This window comes from Salvia splendens, unplaced genomic scaffold (genome assembly GCF_004379255.2).
Source record: "Salvia splendens isolate huo1 unplaced genomic scaffold, SspV2 ctg1192, whole genome shotgun sequence".
NCBI lineage: Eukaryota > Viridiplantae > Streptophyta > Magnoliopsida > Lamiales > Lamiaceae > Salvia > Salvia splendens.
Window position 1 is genome coordinate 1 of NW_024598747.1, and position 16,450 is coordinate 16,450.

The window sequence follows — 16,450 nt, forward strand, 5'->3', positions numbered from 1 at the left end:
TAGGATGAATGGAATGGGTGCATGAATTTACTTGAAAGAGCATGTTGTGATTACATCCGATTTCTTGAGTTGAGGAGAGTATGAAAATCGCATGTCTTGTGGAAATTATTTTGGGTTGATTTGCTTTATCGAGTGAAGTGCTTGCGTTCGTTTGTGTCAACGATTTGGGAGGATAAGGCACTAGGATGAACTCTATGGCCAAATAATCACATGCCTAGTCCATCAAATGATCCCCTAGAAGCCACTTTGAGCTAATTCCCTATTATTGTGTAAACACTTAGACAATCACTTAGCCACTTAAATAAGCCTCATTTTAGCCTCATCAATAGACCTTGACTATTTGGGTGCTAAAAACAAGTTTGAGCTTTGGTGATTTGAGTTTTGAGTGTAGGGTGGTGAATTGTAAAGTGTAGACATTTTTAGACTTGATGTAATATATAGGTGAAAAGAGTGAAGTTCTTAAAGAAAGAAAAAAAGAAAAAGACGACCTCCAAATTTGCAAAAAGTCGAGGTCTTATAAAAAAAAGAAAAAAAAAAGAAAGAATGAAAAAATTTGTGAAATAAAGTAAGAGCTTCTGTTTGTTTTTAAGATGTAATCTTGTCTAGAATGGATCTCAAGTTTGGGGGAGTGAAAGTTTGGTTGTAAAGTCTTATTGATTGTTTCTTTGAAAGGAAGTTGTAGGAGGGAAGAATTTGGCACTCAAATGTGTAGCTTTTGAGCTCACTATCCATATGTATCCTACCTCATCCCTAGCCCCATTACAACCTTGAATTAAGACCTTGGACCTTATCGTTGATGCGTTTGGATGTTTTGTAAACACCTTGGTAGAGTTAAAGAAGTTTGATTTGAAATCCGCGAGTCTATGTGATAAGTAATGCTTGACGAGTCAATGATGACGTTTGAGTTGTATGATCACATGTTTGGACTTACTTTGAAATGCACCTTGACTTGAAGTTCTAAGTTGATAAGTGATGGTTCATGAGAGTGGGAAATCTTGATTGAAATTGTTGGGGGTTTAGACTTTGTCATTCATGTCTCTACGTGATTCATTCTTTTGAAAACTTCTGAAAAAAACTTTTGTGAGTTGAGCTTCAAAGTGTTGTGTTTTATATGATCTTGCCCGAGGACGAGCAAGTAAATAAGTTTGGGGGTATTTGATGTGAATCAAATTTACATTGTTATTCCCATAACTTTACATGATTTATATAGTTTGATGCTTGCAAAAGTGTGTTTTATGGTGTAGGAAGAGGAGTAAATGGTGAAACAAAGAAGGAAGCTCGGAGGGTGAAAAGCTGTGCAGAAAGCTCTCAAAAGTGGCCACCCGGCCGGGTTAATTTCATGCCAAAAATACCACCCGGCCGGGTGATTTTCGCGAGGCATGGGAAGTCAGGAGGGGTCGAATTTATGTCACCCGGCCAGGTTAATTTTATGTCCAAAAATACTACCCGGCCGGGTGTGATGTGTAGAACACGAAAATTCCAGCAAGAGCTCAAAATGAGGCACCCGGCCGGGTGAATTTTCAGCTGCGAAATTATACCCGGCCGGGCAGATAAGTTAACTGCAAAATAGCAGTTTCATGCTGCAGTTTGTTTTTCCCAAGGAGGAGTTATTTTGAGGTGACGTGAAAAAGGAGGATTAGGAAAAAGAAAGTTGGCAGGAGGATTAGGAAAAAGAAAAAGGTGGGGAGAGAGAGAAGAAAGGTGACGTGAAGGAGTGGCTAGCATTAATTAAAGGGAAGAAAAATTGAGGAAGGAGATTGACTTGGGTGGCGAATTCAGAGGAATTTCATTCCTAGGCCCCGTCTCCATATTCCAATTCCACTCAACGAGAGCATGCTTCCTACGTTTTTGTTGCATATTTCACCATGTTTTTAGGCTAAGCTCTCTATGTTGCTCCAAGTTGTAATCTAGGCTTGTATGGATGTTTTTACACCATTAATTTCATATGTTTTGTCCAACAATGTGCTTAATTTTATTCACTATGTTTTGGCTATGGATGTAGTGATGTTAATTCCTTTGCTATCGTCTCTTTAACATAGCTTAGGATTGATCGTTTGTTGGTATGCTATCGATTTAGAACTGTTCAGGGGATAAATTGATAGTGGATTTGGTAAGTGATTATAGTAGACGACGTTCGTTCCTGCGCATCCGCAGGAATTAAATGTCGTTGAAAGTTGGTTCATGGAACAAGTGTCAGCTGACTGTGAACTATACGTCGTAGACATGTTCAGTGCACGCGATTAGGTTGATTAGTTAATCCCAAATATGTGCTTTTAATATCGGTGTAGAATAATACAAGCCTCGTGAGCAACTTGGAGTGACGTCTTTTTCCTGTTTGAAAAGTCTTCCTTAGTTAACTTGCAGTAGTATTTTGTCATCAACTTTTAGAAATCAAAATCTACAAAACAAATCATCTTTTAGTATGTCTTTTCTTTGTTTTAGAATTAAATAATCAATTCCTTCCTGTGGATCGACACTCGAAATATTACAATCGACACTGTATTCTTGCAGTATTGCTGTAATATTAGAGTTAATTAATTAAACTTGTGTGATTATACACTTGATATTAAAACTCGAAAATTACACATCAATATCTAAACTATATAATAATAATAGAGGTTCGTATCAACTCCCCCACGGTTAAAATCCACCTTGTCCTCAAGGTGGGAACCACGAAGCAAAAAGGAGAGTTGAAAGCAGAAGCTTCGGCGAGGCAACTCCTCCCGGATCAAACACACACCGAACAGATGAACGTCTCCCTTCTTCACTTCCATAAAAAAACAACAAAGGAGACCCAACTTTGTCGGAAAAATTCCTTGCTAAATCGAAAAGCTTGTCCACGCCTCCCAGAATGCCCAAGCATGGCGTGTCATTACTCGGAGGGATCAACCTTGCATCTTTGTCGAGCGATTTGATCGATGATTCATACTTGGAACATCACCGACATTCAAATCCTCATAGACACAAGCAATTATGGGCAAATCGGTGTAAGCACCATCTCCTTTCTTGCCCCAACAATTTCCAACAACATTTTTGGATGACACTTGAACAACATTGAGTGAGGCGATTATCTTCTCCACTTCACCAATAGAACCATCATCCTCTTTATCTTCTAGCAATGTCTCCTCATTTTCACCAATCTTCTCATCATATACCCCAATGAGCACTTGCGGTGGCTCACTGTCGTTCTTGACAATCCCTTTGTTCTTGAGGAACTCTCTAGGGGACTTGTTGTTTTGAACATCAAGAGGAGCGCCATCATTGTGAACATCGGTAATGTCATGGGGAACATAATCACCGAATACTATCGTAGGAGTATTATCAGTTTTCTCTTCGGCTAAATTCTCATATTGAATGTTCTCCTCAAACTCCTCCCCATCATCCGCATAACAGAGAATGCGTTGTTTACACACATGTCCCATCACCCATTTCTCGGGACAGTGCCAGCAGAGACCCAACCTGGACCGTTCTGACTTCTCCACCTGGGAGACCCGTATTAGCGGCAGGCGTGGCTGCTCCGGAGTTTGACTGGTCATACGTGCGGGCAGACTGTACAGGTCCCGCGTTGGCTTTTCGGTGGAGTAGTGGGGCTGGTGGGAGGTGGGCTGGACTCGCGCTCTCACCTCCTCCCGAGGGCGAGGTCGGTCCAGCACATCTCCGAGCGTCGGGGCCGGTCAACGGTCGGGTAGCCGCGGTCCTGCTGTTGCGCCGGTGGGTCCCAGCACGTTGGGCGGTGCCGCTGCGTTTTGGTTGTCGGGTAGCGATCAAACCCTAATTGGGTCTGATGCTCTCCGCGATCAGATAGGTGGCCACCCCTCTCGATGTAGCCGCCGCGGTGTCGGGGCCAAGCGTCTTGCGCGCGATCGCGGTACCCGATGGGCTGGTATCTCGGCCGTGGGCGACGATCAGGTGGATCCAAGTGGTGTGAGACGTAGGTGATTTGGATCAGGCCACGACGGCGGGCGGAGTACTTCCACCCGGATGCTCGGAGGGTCCCAACTGGTTACACGGCGAGGTTGGGCCGGATGGTAGGGACGGAATGGCTGTGTGGCCTGAGGGAAGTCGTATTGACGACGGCGATAGCCGGCGTAGTTGTATGACATGTTGATGGACTGAGGCGTGGCTGTGGTGGATGATGATCGTCTGACTTCGACGCGGTACGCGGAGATCCTTCCCCGTCGGGCGTTGCAGAAGTAGTGTTGTCCTGCGGCTAGAGCTCGGCGGACAGGCGGGACTCGACAACCAAAGCAGTTGCTGTGCGCGGAATGTTTTCCGTCGGGCAGCGGTGTAGCTTCGGTTCGAGATGGTGGGAGGGTCAGCTCTCAATGAAAGCACCAGTTGTTAAGGACCTAAATCCGTAACGTCGATTTTCACACAAAATCAAGAAACGAGATGTCGTCGTTGTCGAGCGCCCAACGTTGGGTCGTGACTTGGACGGCAAAAAGGGGCGGTTGAGCGCGAGGTCAGCCTCGTCGGCAACCTTAGGAGATGTTTCTTGTTTGCTACTCAATTGAGCCAAAAGAATGATAATTTCATATATTGATTGACTGAATAAAAAAGATAACAGTCTATCCTATTATAATGCTAGTGACTTAATGAACAAGAAAACAAAGATATAGAAAAAGATATGCTAAATCCCTATAACATCTAAACTAAATAATAATAGAGGTTCGTATCAGATCCATAAATCTATACATGTTATAATAGTTACAAATGGTGCACACAACGACAACGTGCATGAAGCAACGGGGGAAACCACAGGCGATATGCACTATAGAATTGTTGGTAGAGATATTAGATAACCATTTAAATTAATTACAACATTTTACGTGACAATAATACTAATTTTAAGACTTAGCTTTTGGTCCAATTAGTCCGTTGGACAAGTTCGAAACCTTTTTCTATAATTAGGGGTAAAACATTTCTACCGAATTAAATTCATCCAAATTCAATTAGCCAGTTTCAAATAGAACGGACTCAGAACTCGATGAGCTGACCCGCCTTAAGGTGTAATATAACATCACAAATAGTATGCAAACACATATTATCCAACAAAATATTATTATATCGAATAGGAATTCTCAAACATATTTATTAAAGTAGATATAAAAGAAGATTCTGCCTAATTTCCAATTTCTCAAGGATAGGACTATATTCAAAAGAGGATGCTCAAGTTATTCAAGAAAAAGGACCAAGTTGAGATAAACTCACAATATTCAAGAAAGAGGATGCTCAAGTATATATGCAATATAAAGAGTGCAGAAACAAGTTGAGATAAACTTACAATATTTGGGCAAGAGCTGATATTACAACTTGTAATATTATTATTAAACCATCAAATCATTGTACAAATTGCATGGCGGCTTTCCACACCATAATTAGACAAACTTACCAGACCTGCATAAGCCGCCGTGCTTAATTCACTCTATGAATGCACATAAATAATGTGAAAGCAAATGACATAATATTTTGAGAACCAATTGGCAATTTTCCCTTTTAATTTTATAAAATACGGAGTAATATTTTAAATGTAAAAATGCTAAATTTAGTTAACAATAATGTTATTGACTGCTACCTAGATTATAATTTTCCATGTTGGTTTTGATTTTTTGTTTAAGGAAAAAAACAGAAAAAATCTATAGTTCATGTATTTGTATTCAAAAAATAAAGTTCAGGGAAAAATGAGAAAATACTGAAAGTTCGTGTATTTACAACAAATAACCCTTTATTTAAAAGTTAACGTATGCTAAATTTTTCCTTGTAAGGGCAATCACATTGTGGCTGCATAGTTGTTTATTATTATTATTATTATTATTATTATTATTATTATTATTATTATTATTATTTATGTTCAAAATTTTAATTTCAAATCATATTTGATAGTATGACATTATTAAATACATTCCGTATATTATGTTCAATGGTATTACTCAATGCAAAGCCATTTTCCAAAGGTTGATTCTCTAAATAACCCACTTTCTTTTTCCCCTCGGTGTAGACTATATTTAGTTCTAGTATATATAAAATAAAATAGAAACAAATATAGATTTAGTTTACACCTTTATATAGGCTATAGAAATTAATTATAATTGTTCAAAAAATAATATCTTTGCAATATCACTTAAGTTGTGAGATTCAATCTAATAAACCAAACACAATACATATTTAATTATGAGATACAATCTTGCAAACCGAATAACCTCATAATGCATTTCTGTTACTTAAAAAATGAGAATGTAAGGAAGGTATAATGTTCAAACTCCGGCGATCTGTCTTTCTCGAGTAAAATAAATTAGTGGAATGTCTTAATGATATATGGAGTCTACTTATCATTTTACAATAAAACAGCAATAAAAATTCTAATGTTGGACGAACTTTAATGGAAAAAAGAGATTCCTATTGCATAGAGTAAGTAATACTCCATCCGTCCCATAAAAAAGAGGGACACCTTCTTTTTCCACTCGACCAATAAAAATAGCCTATTAATTCCATTTATGGAAAGTTCTCCTCAACTCATTATCCATATACATTAATTTATTTATAACTTACACTATTAGGGCCCACCATTAAACGCTAATACTAATGTGGGTCCCAAATTTCGCTATTTCTGTGGGATAAAAGGAGTAATTATTAATGACATGTACTTCTTGTTATTTACATTAATCAACATTTTTTTTGAAAATTGAGATCCTATTAGTGCTATACCACATTAGTACGAGTTGTCGCTCAAAGGTTGTGAAACTATAGGCTAGGCTCTGCAACCATTCATACAAGTAGTCTATTTTTTATGATCTAGGTTGTATATAATTATTTATTTCTTCTAAAGATGTGTAAAAAGTCTTTTTAGTAATGGCGCAATCACATTTACCACACAATGCAGGATACTTGGACTTTTTATTCAAATAAACTAAAAAAACAAAAAATACAATATTAAAACTGAGAAATACTATATAAGGTTTACATACTAATAAGCCGCACATGCAAAACATGCTTTTATTATCTACCTTAATGGAGTAATACATTTTCTTTTCATACTTGAAACAAACATGTAGGTTCAACAAATGCGTCATGGGAAAGAACCAAAAAGAAAACCCGCAAATCAATAATAAAACACAATCCAACAACAAAGTAACATAACCACTCACCCCTTAGACAGTGTCACAATTGGGCCTGACCTTCTTGACAAGTCTTTTCCCACCATTTCTTCTAGAGCCAAAAAGAAAGATAACACATATGACTGGAACAAATATAGAGGTTGTTATATAAACAACGTTGCTAAATCCGAATTCCACCATGTCGGGATTGGTCATGACCAAGGAAGCTCCATAAGTAATTGCGATAGCCGCCATCGACAGCCACTCCAAATACGTCGTGATCGTCACGAAAATCCACTGGTCCGACCCCCGGCCGTGGAAAGCAACAAGATTGCGATGGTAGACGAAATGAACGACAAGAGGTTGGCATGAACGAAATTCGCGTATGTCTTGGGATGTTTAGTAGCCATGACGGCAAACCCGGCTTTGTAATCTCGGCTGGTCTCCTTATCGAATCCGTCCTCTTGCCACACGCCGCCAGGGGGGCTGACGGCCGCTTGGAACGCCATGGTCGCTATCAGGACGGCCGCCACCATCGTCATCTCGGTGTACCTAGGCAAGTTTTGGAATATTGAGTGATTAGAAATATTTTCGAGGATTCTTTTCATTTTTGGGTATGTTGTTTCGTCTCGAACGCTCTCGTTCAAGATATCCAGTGCTGTTTTGCCGCTCGAATTCGTTGTCAGCTTCTCTAGTTTGCAACTTCTCTTCAAGTATTCTAAAATCTGAAATATTTTGATACGGCATAATTTCATCAGTAAATATCTGGTCCGTCCCGCAACTCAAAAAATCATGTTAAATTTCATGTATTTTTTAGCAGAAAGTGCCAAAATTTGACCAAAGTTGATGTGTTACTTCGTGGTATGTATAGTTCTCACAATTCAAAAAATAAATAAAGTACCTCAAGTTGATAATCCATCACAGCAAAATGCAGCAATGTCTCCCCATCATCATCCCTTGCACCCACTAAGTGGCCCAACTCCTTCACCAAAACCTTCAACGTCCCAAGCTGACGATGTTTCGCGCACAAGTGCAGCACAGTCTGTCCGCGATGCAGCCTCGCCGCGGCCGCAAGGGAATCCTGCCTTAGCATCTCCTCCAACACCGCCTCATTCCCCTTCACGGCCGCAACATGAAGCGGGTTCATATCTTGGCCGTCTCGCCACCAGCACATCTCCGGGGCTATCACTAGCAATCTCTTCGCAATCCCCGCGTTCCCTCTGGCAGCTGCAAGGTGGAGAGACGACGAGTTCTTGGAGTCGAGCTCGAGAGCGAGCTCCGGGTTGATCTTCAGCACCTCTTCCACAATGCTCTCTTTTCCATGCTTTATGGCAATGTGCAACACATTTTTGAGACATGGGAATGAGACTACATCAAGAAGATGTTGATTTGCTTGGAGCAGTTGTTGGAGTGTTGCTACATCTCCAATTGTTGCAGCATCATACAGTTTCTTCTCTGCCATTTTTTTTTCAATTCAATCTTTTTTTTTCATACAATTTAGCTAGCTAGTGATGTGTGAATTCATCCTACACTTAAACACACATATATACAGTGTACAAGCTCTTGTAAGAAAGAACTAGGAAATGTTAAAGAAAGATCATTTGAGTCTATGTGTTAAGATTGACCGAAGAAAAGTTTTTAAGTCTCAAACATGACAAGGATCCATTGAATCTATACATGTTATAGATAGTTACAAATGGTGCACACAACGACAACGTGCATGAAGCAACGGGGAAAACCACAGGCGATATGCACTATAGAATTGTTTATATAGAAATGTTTTAAAAACCGGACCGGACCGGACCGGCCGGTTCGACCGGTTCAACCGCGAACCGGTAAGTGGTCCGGTCCAGTTAGCACTATAAAACCAGCGACATGTTCAACCGCCATGAAACTAGCCGGCCGGACCAGTCTGGCCGGGAACCAGAAACCGGTTCAAATACTTTTCAAAATTTTATTCTAAAAGTTTGGTTTTGATAGGGGTCGAACTCAAGACCTCCCGGTGAATTTACCAACAATTCTACCATTACACCACAAGGACTTCTTGATAGTAATATGAACATAAGTTATTTCATATGTTAAACACGAAATATTTTATCTATATAAACTAATAATTCATGTTTAATACGTATATATGTATATTAAGAATATGTGATTAATTATATTAAAAGTTTACTACTATTTGATTATATACTAGGAGTATTTACTAAATATATATTTTAATTTATGTTTATTCATATATCTTTGTGTATAATATTATTTTGGCGCATTACTTTTTGAAAATAATACTATGAACTTATTTATTTTTATACATAAATATTACATTTTTTATTTACAATAACTTACTACTAGTATAATTTATATATTTAATTATATTTGTTGATAAAAAATTAATAAAATTCTATCATTCACTAAAAATATATTCTTTTTAATTTTATATTCTTTTAAGATAATTCATTTTAATTTATATATTCTTTTAAGAAATTGTTAATTATAATAAATTTCTTATATTTTAATTATACTTTTACAATCACTAATGTTTATAATATAGGAGTTTATAATTATACATAAAGTTTAATACTAGTTTTTAATATTGTGTATTATAATTTATTATTTTATTTAAACTTAACGTCATTAAATATTCTAATATACTAGTACAAGACTTGTTTTCTATAATAATACTATTAAATGTATAATACTATAATATTTATTATTTATTGATAAAGCATTTAATTAAATTTTATTATTTAGTACTAAATAAATAAATAAATATATATATATATATATATATATATATATATATATATATATATATATATAAACAGTATTCCGGTTCAACCAATGGTTCGACCAGTGAACCGGTTGAACCAGTGAACCAGTAATGGCGCCGGTTCACTTGCCGGTCCGGTTTTTAAAACATTGGTTTAAGTTAATTACAACAATTTATGTGACAATAATACAAATTTTATTAGTTACTTTTTTTAATTACCAAGGATATCCACCGGCAGGCCCAGTGACTATTACTCGCGTTGATTTGTAGGCATCCCAATGAGTGGAACAACTGGCACAAGGATTTAAAGCTGCTCCATACCCAAAGGCAAAGCTGCTTTTAATTCAACTAGTCCGTTGGATAAGCTCGAAACCTTTTTCTAGAATTAGGGTTAAAACATTTCTACCGAATCAAATTCCAACTTGGTTAGTCCACATTCAATTAGCCAAGCCCCAAATAGATCACACTCAGAACTCTATGAGCTGACACGACTGGCTCATAAGATGTACTCCTTCCGTTCCTTATTAATAGAGGCATTTCTTTTCGGTACGAAGTTTAAGAATAGTGTATTAAATGAATAGTGAATAAAATATGAGAGAATAAAGTAAAAGATAATGTTTTTTTTATTTTTATCAAAAATAGAAATGACTCAATTATTTTGAAACTTGATAAAATAGAAAAATAACTTTAATAACATGGAACAAATGGAGTAACATAATGATGCGATGAGAATGACTGAACTAGGAGAGGCACCCTAATTCCTTGAAACAAAATCAATACTTATTATAAAATCAAAACCATAGTCAAAACAAAGATATCCGCTAGTTATAAGCATTTCGAAAACCCTAGAAACTCAAAAGGAAATAAAACAAAAATCAGGAAATTAAAAATAAACCCCAAAAATAGTAAATTGTCTTTTTCGCTCCCTACATGATATCAGATGGCCAAAATCCACCTTACTTGATGTCGCAATGATGTCAATTTCTATGCTCAATTCGCAAACACCATGCAAAATTCAAGTCATTTCGATACAAAACATTTTCTCCCGATACAAAACATTATTGACACGTTTTCAGCGTTGCCGACGTCTACAGTTGGAACTGCATCACATAAATAACTTCACAAATAGTATGCAAAGACAAATTATCGAAGAAACATTACTATATTGAAAATGAATTCTCAAACACATAAAGTTATTAGGAAAAGAGATTCTATTTGATTTCTTCTATATATAATATGCATATTTGCACACACTTGCAAGTGCATCAAACTACTCTAGGCAGAGTTTATAACAGAGGACCTATTAAAGTAGATATAAAAGAAGATTCTGCCTGATTTCCAATTTCTCAAGGATATGACTATATTCAAAAGAGGATGCTCAAGTTATTCAAGAAAAGGACAAAAAAGCCAAACTAAATTAACAAAATATACACACAATAAAGAGTGCAGAAACAAGTTGAGATAAACTTACAATATTTGGCCAAAATCTGATAATACAACTTGTAATATTATTATTAATCGATCAAATCATTGTACAAATTGCATGGCGGCTTCCCGCACCAGAATTAGAGAAATCAGACCGGCATAAGCCGCCATGCTTAACTCACTATGAACACACACAAGGAATTTCCAAGAAATTCAAAAATGTCTGAGATTTATTTATGTTCAAAATTTTAATTTCAAATGATATATATGGCATTTTAAAATACATTCCGGATATTATGTTCAATTAATGGTATTACTCAATGCAAAACCATTTTCCAAAGGTTGATTCTTTAAATAACCTGCTTTCCTTTTCCCTTCTGTGTAGACTTATTCAATTCTAGTATATATAAAATAAAATTGAAATAAATATAGATTTAGTTTACACATATATATAGGCTATAGCCATTAAATTGAATTGTTAAAATAATAATATCTTCCCACTATCACTTACTGGAAATGTTATGGGTCCATTACTTTTTTCTTGACGGGCCTAGGCCCATTAGGCCCATTATTCAAAGCAGTTCTTACTAGATTGCAATAGAGCCCAAACACAAAAAAAATATAAGGATCAACTCCGACGCTCTCTCTTTCTCAAGTAAAATGAGCAATTTGAACAATAAATGCATATGATTAATAGTTTTCAATTTTGTAATTAACATGCCTACACGCTACACTGTATGATATATTACATAGTAGTAATTGTATAATCTTCACTTGCCACCTCAACTCTCGTCTCTTCCACTCCACGAAAATGGTCACGAGCTGCTTCTCAAATCTTGTTACAAAGTTAAAGCTATGTATCACCTAGGTTGTAGTGTGTGTTACTAATTCTATGAATGGGTTGTTTTACGGTTGTACAAAGTGCAGTTTCATGGTAAGACATCAAGTGCGCTTGTATGCCGGCCCGGCTACCATACATCACGCAGCTCACCCGCACCACCTCCTAGAGTATGTCACCTTGTCGGATCTACGCAAACACATATACTCACTACGCTTGTTGTGAGTATATGAGAATGCCAGGGCTCACCCTCACACTCTCGTCTATCAAAAGGCGATGCCACATTTGTGGTAAGGATATGCATGAAAAGGAGGGATTCCACTGTGCATCATGCAACTTCTTCGTATGTCTCCATTGCTGCGGTGGAAAAATGATCGTAAATGAAGGCCATTGTTTGAGAGAAATATCAGTTTTAGATCATGATGTATTGATGTTTACCTCTTTGATTCACTCTCTCTATACTATGTGTCTTCATCTTTGAAATGTTTAATTATGTAAGGCTTTGAAGTACTACTAGTATATATCTTTTATTATACTCCCTCCAACAACAAAAAATACTACTACTACAATAAACGGAAATAAGGCTAATTTTGGTTAATGGAAGGCAATTATTTCAAGTCATTACAAAATATAGTTCAAATGATATAAGTTCAACAACTTTTACTAATTAAGAGTACTTCCTCCGTCCCATAAAAATATGGACAATGGGGGAATAACACGGAAATTAAGATAAAATTGGTAAAGTAAGAAAGATGGAGGAGAATTGTATGATAAAGTAAGAGAGAGGATGAGAATAGTAGTTAGAGTAGTGTTAGTGAATAGTTGGACATACATTATTAAATTGGTATAACTTTCCAAAAATGGAATGTATATATTTTTATGGGACGGACGAAAATAAAAAGTGCACATATTTTTATGGGACAGGGGAGTAGTATATTACTCTTTGATGTAAAAAGATTTTATTGGATGATGTTTCATACTAAAAAAATGTCAGTTATAGAATTTAGAATATGTAAATGCATTGCAAGGTAAGATATCGATTGATATGTTGCATTTGTTGTTGTTACTTGTCACATTACAAGTTTGTAAAGTGTACATTTTTTTTATATCGAAACATAAAATTAATTTAAAATCATAATTTCTTTAAAGTTTATACTCCCTCCGTCTCCAAAGAGTATGAACTTTAGGTTCGACACGGATTTTAATGCATTATTGGTAAAGTAAGAGAGAGAGAGATCAAGAAAGTTTTTTATGTATTGTTAGTGGAGAATGAGTCTCACCTCATTAGAGAGAATAAAGTTTCCAAAATTGAAAGTTGATAATGAGAGAATAAAGTTTCTAAAATTGAAAGTTCATAATCTCTAGGGACGGACAAAAAAATAATGCATACTCTTTAGAGACGGAGGAAGTATAAAGCTGGTAGGATCAGATTATCCTATGAACTCAGAATGACCACATTTAGTTTTTGAACATTATATATAGTACTTACTACAATCATCTCATTTTAATATTGATAATAAATAAAGAGGGAACATCATTTTAGGTACACAAACTTTGCCAAAGTATCATTTAGGTCCGTGAACTTTGAAAATATCATTTTAGGTACACGAACTTTGAGTTAGTATCATTTGAGGTTCTTTTTACTATTTCCATATTTTTTTGGACGAAAATACCCTCAATACAATTCATTTATTCCTAATACAATTCATTTATTCCTAATACAATTCATTTATACTCATTTTTCCTCACAATCCGTATATTTCTTCATCACAATTCGATAATACCAAAATTAAAAATTAATCTATATGTCAATTCATGGTGTAATTTCTACATATTTCGGTGTACGAATCTTCTGTTATATAAATAAATTGCTGCAATTCCACGCAATAAATTGTTGTAATATTAATCCATAAACTCCATACTTGTCACAAACTCCTTTTTCTGTAATTCCCACGCAATAAACTGCTGTATAATATTGTACTTATATTTTCATAATTACTACCTCACATAACGTAATTATGCATACCTTTCTGTAAAACATTTTGTATATTAATTGCATGATTGATGTTCTTAATTAATTTTTACTGTAATATATAAATTTGACACATAGAGATCAATTAAATAACTGAGTTTACTTCATGAATGAATAACATTTATAAATATATTGTGAGAAGAGCGAAAAGAAAAAATAATGGTGCCAAAAAAATAACATTTAGTAGGAAAAATGAGTAAATGAATTGTATTAGGAAATGAATTGTACTCCCTCTGTCCCATTAGAAATGAAACGTTTTCCTTTTTGGTATGTCCCATTAAAAATGAAACGTTTCTAAAAATGGAAACAATACTCACTCTACTTTTTCTTCTCTCTTACTTTACTCTCTCTTCATTAACTCACAAAACAACACTACATAAAATCCTGTGCCGAAAAGCAAATGTAGCATATTAATGGGACGGAGGGAGTATTAGGAATAAATGAATTGTATTGAGGGTATTTTCGTCCAAAAAAACATGGAAATAGTAAAAGGACCTCACATGATACTAACTCAAAGTTCGTGTACCTAAAATGATATTTTCAAAGTTCACGGACCTAAAATGATACTTTGGCAAAGTTCGTGTACCTAAAATGATGTTCCCTCGTAAATAAAATATTGAAACAAAAGTTATATACTATATAATTACTACTAAGCAAATCATTTAGTGTACGTGCGAGCTTTTTGCACGTGTGAGTGTCGGCCTCCTGCTACAAGTTGACTAATAAATTCAGTTTTTAATTAATTTACTAACTACAAACTCATTATTTGTTCTTCAATTATAGTAATAGAAGCAATCACAAATGTAAAATTACAAAAAAAACATAATTTAATCTTTCAGTGAAATCATACAATTAGGGGTGTGCATTCGGTTTCGGTTCGGTTTTTTGCCAAAACCGAACCAAAACCGAAAAAAACCGAATTTAGTTCAAAATCCAAACAGAACCGAACCCAAAAAACCGAAAAACCGAAACCGAAAAACCGAAAACCGAACGTAAAAAACCGACAACCCGAACAAAACCGAAAAACCCAAAAAAAAAACCGAAAAACCTGAAAAAATAAATATAATATAAATATATATTTATATATGTGTATTTATTTTATTTTATATATACTAATAGAATATTTATATATAATATAAAATTAATAATACATATAATATATATTATATAGTAAATATTAAAAAAATATATATATTATATATAATATAATATATTAAATTAATAAAATATATATAATTCGGTTTTTCGGTTTTTTCGTTTTTTCGCGCCCGAACCGAACCGAACCGAAAAACCAAAATTTTTTATTTTTAAAACCGAACCGAACCGAAAAACTGAAAAAAACGAACCGAATTTTAAAATTTCGGTTTGGTTCGGTTCGGATATTCGGTTTCCGGTTTTTTTGCTCACCCCTACCTATACAATAGAAGCAGAGCCCGCTTTCCCATCTCTCTCCAATCCATATTCAATTTTCTCGCTCTCCACCATCAAAATCAATCATCACTTCCTTTTCCCAAAAAAATAAAACAACTCTCTCCACTCCCCACCATTGACCACCCATGGAGTCGCCGGAATCCCCCCTCTCCGCCGCCGAAAACCTCATCCTCCGCTGGGACCCCTCCCCCTCCTCCGACTCCCGCGACAAGATGATCTTCTCCTCCTTCCACCGCCCCGAAATCGATCGCTACCTCGACGCCGTCGACGAGCTCCAGAAATCCTTGGCCGCCGCCTCCCTCTCCCTCCCCCGCCCTCCAGATCGCCATGGCCCGCCTCGAAGACGAGTTCCGCTCCATCCTCCTCTCCCACACTCCCCCATCCAATCCGACTCCTTCTCCGAGTCGACTCACTCCGAGTTCTCCATCTCCGAGTCGACTCACTACGAGTTCGCCTCGCCGGAGCTGGACAAGGAGGAAGATGAAAGCGAGAAGCAATTCAACCACCAGGAGAGCAACGCCAGCACCGCAAGCAGCTACTGCTACAAGTCCACCAGCAGCATCCGCGAGATAGATCTCATCCCCGGCGAAGCCGCCTACGACCTCCGTTGCATCGCCGAGCGGATGATCGCCGCCGGCTACCTCCGCGAGTGCATCCAGGTCTACGCCAGCGTCCGCAAATGCCGTCTGCCGTCCGATCAGGCTCCTCAGCGTCGAGAAGCTCAGCACTCGGCGACGATCCAGAAGCTCGATGGGATGCGCTGGAGACGAAGATGCCGCGGATCCGCGCCGCCAGGATCTCCGTCCGTCCTCTTCGCAGCGAGCGCCGCCTCTGCGAGCTGATTTTCGAGGATTCCGGAA

General features: G+C 36.8%; 1 protein-coding gene across 1 annotated transcript; it reads right to left on the bottom strand.

Annotated features, from left to right (window-relative positions):
- Positions 1–7,050: 7,050 nt before the first annotated feature.
- On the bottom strand, positions 7,051–8,610 carry LOC121789010 (ankyrin repeat-containing protein At2g01680-like). Its single transcript, XM_042187561.1, has 2 exons — positions 7,996–8,610; positions 7,051–7,819 (listed from the first exon to the last, which is right to left on the bottom strand). Exons 1-2 carry the CDS (start codon positions 8,554–8,556, stop codon positions 7,379–7,381), a joined length of 1,002 nt encoding a protein of 333 aa, XP_042043495.1. The 5' UTR covers positions 8,557–8,610; the 3' UTR covers positions 7,051–7,378.
- Positions 8,611–16,450: the final 7,840 nt, after the last annotated feature.

Coding starts and splice junctions, on each gene's coding strand:
- LOC121789010 (XM_042187561.1), bottom strand. CDS start 8,556: ATGGCAGAGAAGAAACTGTATGATGCTGCAACAATTGGAGATGTAGCA. Junction 7,820..7,995: donor TGATGGATTATCAACTTGAG/GTACTTTATTTA, acceptor AAAATATTTCAG/ATTTTAGAATACTTGAAGAG.